This window comes from Rhagoletis zephyria, unplaced genomic scaffold, assembly GCF_001687245.7.
Source record: "Rhagoletis zephyria isolate East Lansing unplaced genomic scaffold, Rhagoletis_zephyria_1.1 Rzeph_scaffold_17966, whole genome shotgun sequence".
NCBI classification, from domain to species: domain Eukaryota; kingdom Metazoa; phylum Arthropoda; class Insecta; order Diptera; family Tephritidae; genus Rhagoletis; species Rhagoletis zephyria.
Window position 1 is genome coordinate 1 of NW_016175027.1, and position 10406 is coordinate 10406.

Genomic DNA, 10406 nt, shown 5'->3' on the forward strand with positions numbered 1-10406 from the left:
CGAAGAGGCGGTCTCACGCATAAAGGTAAGACGCAATGGGGAATTATAGGAGCTAGAAAACAATGATAATTTTTTTGTTTACTTTAATTTTAGTTTTTGGTAGTGTTTATTGGCTAAAACCCCGCAATTCATTTATACATATTTTACCTGCATGTGAAAAATTTATTTTATACCTTCGAAATATTTTTTAAAGTTAATTAATGAGTTATTGTGTTTAAACATTGGCATAAAAAACTCAAATTTAGAACTTCATTCCATGGCTAAAATTGCTGTTCTCATAAAAAAACACTATTATTTCGATTATGAAAAAATTATTTGAATTCCGAGTGATGAATCCAACGGATCTCCTAATAATTAAATCAATGGCCAAAAAAGCCCATATAGTTAGTTTTAAAAGGTTTTACTCCCGTAAAAGGATGAGAATTAAGTGAGGGAAGTTAAATTTGCGAAGAAAACTAAATGGTAACTTTTCCATCCAAATTCGACCCTTAATTTAATCATCTTTATTCTCGAAGCACCAGGTAATGGTTTTATAAGATTCAATGGCAAGGGTAGTTCATTCCCGTAATCCTTTTATCACACTTTTGGAAACATCTCTGACAGTGGGCGACACGGTACATAGTAGTTACAAGTACCGAACACCAGCATCGAAACATTTGCGAAATCTCAATGCCCCAGAGCTCCTCGGGGCTATTAAGGATTTGAGAGCGAAAGTAATTCAGCCTTAGCCGGGCAAATACTGGGCACCTAAGAAGGTAGTGTTGAGGTGATTCCTGCACGTCATCTGGCTCCTCTAGGCTACTGCGATATACGGGATCAGGTAATACGTTCAGCCAATTGACCAGTGGCCCGAAGGTCGCTTATCTATCAGAATTAGTTCTCACCTTCCTAACTGTCATCGCACTCATGACTCCCGTGACTACACCGCCTCTTTAATAGAAGCCACTTCCACCTGAAATACACTGCAGCAGTCCGTAAACCTCTCGACAGAAGGCTCATCTACCAACCCTGCCGACGAGTTTCGATCCATCCGTGAAGAAGGTCACTGCTCCCCCTCTCCGGCCCAATCCTTCCTAGATGGAAAATGGGCAGAGAAGAAACTCTTAGGAGCGATCTCGGTGACGGAGTAATCCGTGAGATCAGGGATGGAATCGAAGTCACTATAATTCCAGAATGTCCAGTCCTTAAGTCGGTCAACCATTCGGGCTCCTGAGTCTAATATCTGATCGCGCTGTGGAAGTTTCGCGTGCAGTAACAAGAGTTTATATTTGCGTTAAGTGCCAATGATGGGGTAGTCCGCAGTGCCCCACTAATACTAATTAAAGCAGCCCGTTGCACGAGCTCCAGCTACTTAGCTAGTGTAGCCTTTTAAAGCACGTTCCACTATACTGGAGTGCCATAAAACATAATAGACTACGGTTTCGTAGAGCCAAAAGACAATTTTGGGCCTAACTTACCTTCTCTTTACAATAGCTCCCCTTCAGCACCAGAAGTCCACTGATATCTTTCTTACCCTTTCCGCGACGTTTGGCCTCCGCCACAACTTCCTGTCAACGATCAAGCCTTAGTAATTGACCTTTTCAGATAGCTGTAAGCGCTGAGGTCCAACAGCGGGAGGAACAACGTCAGTAATTTTATATATTCTAGTGAATAAGACCCGTTCTGTCTTACTGTGATTGACGGCGGAGCCACTTTTGAACGCCCACTTGGTACCATGTTAAGATACCGTTGGGTAAGTACATAAAGCATATCGAGGTGTTTACCTTTACCCATAGGTGCAACATCGACTGCGTAGTCAATTGTCCGGCAGCCGCATTTGCGCTCCATCCGAGAAAAACAAGGCATACTGGTGCCGCGTACAGAAAAGAATAAAGCATGGCTTAAAAACAACAAAGCTCTTAGATGCGATAGACTATGGCGGTTAACATCTAACGGCGAAGCGCTGGTTTATCGAATTTACCAGGGTACCTGATCCAATTCACAAGTAAGGAGATTTTGTTCTTTGCGCCAATCACCACGGGATAAACGTTCTCCGCATTGCTTGTACATATAGTCCAATCGAAGATACTGTTGGCAAGGCTGAATGTCTTCATAAACCAACGGATTGGTCAATCTCAATGTGGCTTTAGACCTGGAATATCAACCATCGACCAGACTCCCATACTGGAAAAGTGCTTTTTTTGATTTCAAAGCCACGTTTGGGGTACCCAAAAAGCTGCGTATATGACTTCATGTCGAAATATACATACGATCCCGAAAAACTTATACAGTTATGTAGACTGAAGTTCGGCACAATTTTTAGCTCTGTTCAAATTGAGAAGGATCTCTTTGAAACTATTGAAAATCAGACGAGGGTTAAGATAACTCTTGGCAACAGGTGCTACTTTGAACTCGGTAGGCAATTGAAAAACAGGGTCCCCAAGAGAACAAATCCCCGCAATATATATGGTCCTGTTCGTGTGGCTGACGGTTACAGAAGAAGATAAAATAATACCGATCTTTACAATGACATGGACGTGGTTCATGCATTCACAACCAATGCTTTCGATGATAGTGGCGCAGTGAAAATGATTCTTCGATTCGGTATCCTTGGGTGGACAACGAAAGCAGGTATACCCACGAACACAGTGGAGGTACCAAATGGTGAAGGACATCTCTACATTTGGGATGAGTTTGCGAGTGAGAGAGCTTTGGAACCATATGTCTGCGGAAGAAAGCAATGGCGTTGTTAGCCCTTCAAGCCCCAAAAATCATCTTCTTCGTTTTCTTTGATCCTAAGCGGGACAGAGAACATCTACTACATCTGCACGCCATCTTTTTCTGTTTCTGGCAATCGCTTTGAGCTCCTTCCAGCTTAACCCGAGTTTCGCATGGTCTGCCGGGAACCCAGCCTACATATATCGATTAAGGGGCTCCATTCCAGAGCCTTCTTTGCAATCTGCCATCTTCTTCAGAGTATCATTCTAAGATATCTGTTAAAAACNTTTCGCATGGTCTGCCGGGAACCCAGCCTACATATATCGATTAAGGGGCTACATTCCAGAGCCTTCTTTGCAATCTGCCATCTTCTTCAGAGTATCATTCTAAGATATCTGTTAAAAAATAGAAAATAGACTTTTCCAATTTCTATCCTATTTCCATTGTTAATTTTACTAGTTTTAAAGGCACGTGTTAGTAACATATCGGTGCATTACGTGCCCATCAAAGGCAGACTTAATATTACGGACAAAGTTGATCTTGTATAATTTTGTATAAAAAACTGCTTCCTGGAATATTTCTTTTTTTGGAAATCAATTATTTTTTTACTTAATACTCCTTTTCATATCTCTTTAGATAATAATCATTTCCGAGTTGAATTGAATAAATTAGTTATGTATTTAATCTTTAACATTGAATATGCTTTGTATTTTCATGTGCATTCTTAACTGTGCTGGACCATCACAAGGCTTTGGTAAGTATTCGACTCATACGTCATGCTGTCACTTGCTTATCAAAAACAAAGCCGTTGAATGTATTGCTCGCATTTATCGTATCAATTTAGTACAGCCTGCATTTGAGAGGGATTATCTATTTTCCTTTCCCTCCACCTTCTAGGCACCCGATGGCGATGTACAACCTAGCACCGAGGTGGACCTCTTCATATCAACCGAAAAAATAATGGTACTCAACACAGACCTCAAGGAAATCATGATGGACCATGCGCTGCGCACCATCTCCTACATCGCAGACATTGGCGATTTGGTTGTGTTGATGGCACGCCGCCGCTTCGTGCCGCAGGACATTGATGATGCGCCCAAGCCGAATCGCACACCCAAAATGATCTGCCATGTATTCGAGAGTGATGAAGCGCAATTCATAGCACAATCAATTGGACAGGCCTTCCAGGTGGCCTACATGGAGTTCCTTAAAGCAAATGGAATTGAGGATCATAGTTTTGTCAAGGAAATGGACTATCAAGAGGTGCTCAACAGTCAGGAGATTTTCGGCGATGAACTGGAAATTTTCGCCAAAAAGGAGCTGCAGAAGGAAGTGGTCGTTCCTAAGGCAAAGGGCGAGATATTGGGTGTAGTGATTGTGGAAAGCGGTTGGGGTTCAATGCTGCCAACTGTGGTCATTGCGAATCTTATGTCGTCCGGCGCTGCGGCGCGTTGTGGTCAATTGAATATTGGCGATCAGTTGATTGCCATCAATGGGCTAAGTTTGGTGGGGTTACCGTTATCCACGTGTCAAACGTACATAAAGAATACCAAAAATCAAACGGTAGTCAAATTTACAGTAGTGCCATGCGCACCTGTAGTCGAGGTTAAAATCAAACGACCCAATACCAAGTACCAACTCGGTTTCAGTGTACAAAATGGTGTGGTGAGTGAGCTTCAAAGATAACATGTGAAACTTAGGTCATTTTTTTTTATAGAAAAATTATTACAAATTACACCTTTAACTTTCACAGATTTGCAGTTTGCTACGTGGTGGCATCGCTGAGCGTGGCGGTGTGCGCGTGGGGCATCGCATAATTGAAATCAATAACCAAAGTGTGGTCGCAGTGCCACATGAGAAGATCGTCAATCTGCTAGCGACTTCTGTGGGCGAGGTAAGCAAAATGATTTTATTTCTACACTTAAAAAACAAAAGTTGTGTGTGGATCCTAGGTACATCTGAAGTGAAACGTCTTCTCTTTTTATTGCCCGCATGACGTTAAAATGCCAAATTTGAATTTAACATTTTAAACAGGTAGCAACCCTCTTCAAATACCTCGAAAATATTATAAATATTCAATATATAGCTAAAATTGAGAAAGCAGTTCCTTCACAATTTTTTATGGAAAGAAAAGCAGTACCTACACTGAAAGAAAAAGAAGTACACTTTTTTGCATTTTTTATGCGTTTGACGCATTATTACTGACATTATTGACAAAAATTTACGGAAATCAAATACATATTTATATAATGACATGTTTGAGATCGTTGTCATTGATTAGTTGTAAACAATCATGGATATCTTAAATATCTTTTTTAAAACAACATTTAATGTTAAAAAGAAGTTATTATTAGTACAAAAGGTTTTTTGTGATATCTTTTCCAATTTATGTATTCATTATGTAAACGTATGTAAATTGGGGTGATCCAAAAATGCACGTGGAAACAGTAAAGTCGGAATTTTAGTGCCGCCTTCCCCTAGGATTATTCTACACTGAAAGGATTATACCCCTGTTTTTTTTATTTTGAAATAAAAAAACAATATTAGGGGGTTCTCAAAGCGCTCAAAGTTTTCCATATATTTTATGTGGGGAAAACAACTTTTCTTAGAAATGGTGTTGAATTCTTAAAAATCAATATTTTTCGATCGAAAAACTTCGTTTCTCTTCAGGAAATTTCCAATAATTATACCCAATTGTTATTTTAACCGTTTTTTCATGGTAACTAAATTTTATAGATCCGGCAAAACCCCAGAAAATGCACAATGGGGGGACCAATAAAAACTTTTTAGTATTAAAAAACGGTTAAATTAATAATGACGAAAGTTGTTTTTCCCGATATAAAATACATGGAAAACTTTGAGCGCTCTGAGCACTCCATAAAAATATTTTTTTTTTCGGTATAGAACAGTCCTAGGGAGTGGCGGCATAAAAATTCCGACTTTACTGTTTTTGGATCACTATAAAACTTTGCAGGGTTGCCACCAAAAGAAATATACATATATATATATATAAGATGTGGGCTGTTCGTTGGACTAAAAAGTGCGGTGTAAACTGAAAGCACTTGGTCTTCAGATGTGCAATAAGATTTCAGTTTTTTAATAGAGTTGCCGCCTGTTTACAAAAATATATGATATCATTCTGAGCGTGGCGAAGCCTCGCGCATAGGAAGCCGGCTAGCTATTAAATACCTTTTTAAATTCTTCTCTTACAGATTCTAATGAAAACTATGCCAACATCAATGTTCCGATTACTTACCGGCCAGGAGAATCCAATCTATATTTAAAGCAAGCGGCTTAAACTGGCTAAAACGTATACATACATAAATACTTACAACTTTAAATGAATACTTATATAAACAAGTACTTATAAATTATATTTAGTTACAAATCACTTTTAGCAATTTAAGCGAAACTTCACACCTGTATTTCCAAAAAAAAAATAATAATAATACTAATAAAAAAATACATAAAAAAGTTTAAAAGTGGTTAAATAAACAAATGTAAATTACAGTTTGTTAACTATATTAAAATAACAACAACAACAAATTTAGCAAATGGAATTAGCAAACTGTTCATTAACATAAAATTGCATACATATAAATAAAACGCATACATTAGATGAAGCAAATTGGCAAAAGTGAAATGGAGTTGGAAAAAAAAAATACTCAAGGCATTTCGAACACAGAAAATTCAGAATTAAATAAGTTTAAACAAAATAGCAAGCTAACTGTAAATTTTAAGCATTCACAAAAATAAGAGGAATTAAACGTTGAAATAACAAAAAATTAACTATAAAATATATGTATGTATAAAAAATAAAAAATAAAAACTATTTCTATATATGTATGTACTTTACTCAGTTAGCTGCCTAAAAAACTAGCGCTCTCTGCTATGGCATTACGCCAAACACATTCAAACACACACACATATGCAATTGAATTACATTTATATATTCGTAAAAAATATGCGATAAAGTAACAAGAACATGGACATTAAAGACAAGAACTCGCATTTTACATAAATACATGCATACCACTGCGCAGGCATATAGCTAAACCAAAACTAAGAAAAAATAAGTTAGTTATTAAAAAAAAAGTATAAAAAAATTAGTCTAGTTATACTAATTGTTAGAGTACTTAAATAGTGTTGAGCGATACATACTACATACACATATACAAAAATACATACTTGCATATTTAAAAACATACACACATAATACTTGAGGACTATATAGCGAAAATAATTAAAAAACAATTATAAGATAAAAATACATATACATATACATACATATATATATATATAAGAAAAAAACGCAAACCCATAAACAACAAATTTCAAAACACAAAAACATCAATCGTGAACACGTTGACCTTTTGCAGAATTCGTCCTTACAGTGCTAGCATTAGCTTAGTTGCTATTACTTATACATATACATAAATCTAAAAAAAAAATTATATAAAAAAACCACATGCATACATACAAAACAGCAAATACACCCCGTGTCATAATTATAAGCGCACCTTATTATATTTTGTTATTTAATTTTAGTAATCTATAAATTAGCGTGGGCCGAAAATCCGCTTTTTTTAGAATTTTGATTGGTAATAGCAAAAATATGGTTCACTATGCTCTAAAAAAAATCTGTGTGAAACAATTTTTGGTCAATATCTTAGGCTCGCCCAAGTCCATCAAAAATTAATAAATAAATTAAGTAATACATTTTTTTAATAAAATTGCAATAATCTTCTGAAGTATTAGTCCTACTTTATTGGGTATATTGACCTTTTTTGTATAGAATCGAAGTTTTTTCGCTAAAAAAAATAAAAACCTTTTGTTGTGCTGCCAACAAATTAAGAAATCTGAGACGTCACGCTTTACCATTTCATACAGTTTTCTGTAAAATGTATTTCACTAAACTACTTAACGGCTGTACCGATTTGGTTCATATTTGGAACATATGCTACCACTTGAAAATAAATATTCCGACCAAAATTTTACTCGGTATATAGCTCGGGATATTCCAAAAATTCATGTACAGACTAAAACGTAAAAAACCAATATATCTCTAAAACCAATTACGCTGGGGACCTGAAACTTAGCACTGATGCATATATTGCAAATGCATTGGAAATGGCGGGTGGCACCTTCCATTCAAACTGAACTTCTCATATAGCTTATCTCTGGAACCGCTTACGCTAACGTCCTGAAATTTGAAATACTTATGGCGAAAAGTGGTAATTATTAGAAAGGCTGGATCGATATACATACATTTACGTAAACGTGTAAGTATTATTCGATTGGGAACCATTTTCTCCTGCATTTCTAAATCCCATTGAACTATTGTAACTTTGTTTTTAATTCATAGTAAAAGGTAAAACTTATGTGAAAATTTTGAAGCATTTTTTTTAATTTTTCACAAAGAAGGGAGCTTTGATTTTCCGAGTTTCGCTATAGACTGTCATATCTACATACCTATTCAAGAATGATAGAATACAAGATTGCGCCAATCGAGCTGAGAGCAACTGGCCGTGACGTCAAAATATACCAGAATGAGAGAGCAAGACGAACTCGACAAGAAAAAGATGAAGCATCGAACAAAAGGCAGTATTGCCAAGTTTTTAATTTGAAAAAGCACCAAATTTGTATTGGAGTATTTTATGGACTTTATATGAATACATAATTTTATTGTAAGGATGCCGATTCAAATTAATAAAAATCAATGTTTCTTGCATAACGGTCGATTTCTTCTGGCATGATTGAAGGTGCTGCTGTCGCTTATGATTATCACCGTGCCATGATTTTGTTTAAATTTTTGTAAAATTGCTTAGCACACTTACGATTGCTATACATTTTGCTTCCATTTTTTTAAGATTTTCTAATTTGAAGTCTTCAAACTAAAAACAAAAGCACCAAAAACGCATCAAGCACAAAATTCCAAATTTTCGTGTTTTGAATACCCACTAAATTTGGTGCGAAACACATCAAGTTGGCAACAGTGAATGTAAACAAAAGTATATTATGACGTCAGCGATTTGGTCGATGCTGTCCAATCGAAGAAGAGAGGGTTAGCGGTCCGCGAATGGCACGACCTTTATTTTCTGGATCGTGATACCTATTTGCGTTGTTCGGTCTAAACTGAAAAACCACTGAATAGAATACATATATGGCCCTATTACATGCTACTAGAAAACTCTTTAGGTGGTGCTGGAGTAGATTTATTTATAAAAATCGTATTTATTAACCGATTTCGTTCAAATTTTAAATGTGAGCTATGTACCTGTATGGTGGATAATTCGTTTGATAAAAATTTACCCGATGAGTGCCGCTGGAGTCGAGGTTGAAATTCATAACACGTATTCATTCTATGATAAGCAATGGTTTTGCAGAAAATGGACTCAATGGATGGCGCTGCAGCCGAAATGTATAGAAACCCCGTGTGGTTGGTCTGGTTGTTTAAGTTATACGAATTTAGTTTTCAGATGTCTAAATGAAGGATGGGGTTAAGTTTGTCTGACGCCCTCATGCACGATCTAGCATCTACTAAATCTAAATTTAATCTAAATATCACCACGAATTGTAAAAGTGGCGAATTAACAAGGAAAGATCACCGTAGGTATGTATATCAATTGCTTCATTCGAAAGATATTCAAGAGATCACACGACTCATTTAGCCAATGTCCTGTGGGGCAGCGAGGATTCTTGGACCTCCTATAACATAAACCGCACTTCTGTGCTCTTGAGTTTCCTTATAAGAATTTTTATTGGCATACGCATCGCACCAATGTTGTAGTTGCAAGATCATACAAAAAGATTACGCATGCTTGGCAGAGATCTCACAGGTGGAAATAAGACCATTGGTAAAGCTCATGACACCGAAAGGGATTGGTATTCTATATGGTATCACAGCGTTACTATTATTGGAAGATGTGGGAGGGAGGATACTGCACCTTAGTGGTTTCAACTTAAACCAAAAATTTTGACTTTGCAGACTATTTTTGCTTTTAAACGCTCTTTTGCATTGGCGCCGCGAAGAAAGCTGGCATAGGTTAGTTTTTTATAAAAACATTGTTTATTCTTTAACCAACCTCGCATAAATCCAAGTTTCAGACTTTGTGCAATATTTATAAAAAATACACCAACTTTCGTAATAATTCGAGCTTTTTAATTTTTTCTAAGATTTTGAGTATGCCGCTTTGTTATTTTATGATTTTTTAATATTACATATATTTAAACTAGAATGTATACGGGTTTTAATAAGGATAAACTATATTTTTATTCAAAAAATTTATAAAAATTAGATAACAAAAAAGTTTTTTTTTCCTTTAAACTTGTCAATATGTGGTAGGCTTATAATTATGACACGGGGTGTATGTACAAATAAATTGTAGTTTAATAAAGCATGAAGCTAAAGTTAAAATAAAGAAAAATTAACACAAATAGCAAAGTTATTTTCAAAACGAATAAAATTGCTTCGTACCAAGGCACATTAAACAGGTAGTATCAGTAGAGCAAAAACAACATTTGCGTGTATTTTGTTGTTGCTTCTGGTATCGAAAGTGTCAAAAACTGTTGTGAATTTTTTCTTCTAAATCAAAGCGTGCCATGTGAAATACAAAAAATTATAGAAAATAAAAAATTGAAATTGGAAAAAATAAAAATTGATGCAACTTTCTTTCCTAGTAAATTTGTTTGCTTCTCGAAGCATTGAT

General features: G+C 36.1%; 1 protein-coding gene across 1 annotated transcript; it reads left to right on the plus strand.

The window, feature by feature from the left end:
* Nucleotides 1-4: 4 nt before the first annotated feature.
* Nucleotides 5-6675, plus strand: LOC108380011 (protein lin-10-like; the record flags this gene model as incomplete). Its single annotated transcript, XM_017636378.1, has 5 exons — nucleotides 5-25; nucleotides 3446-3451; nucleotides 3595-4362; nucleotides 4451-4591; nucleotides 5910-6675. Coding segments are annotated over 5 exons (1008 nt in total), but the record flags the coding sequence as incomplete, so codon positions are not given.
* Between the last annotated feature and the right edge of the window lie 3731 nt (nucleotides 6676-10406).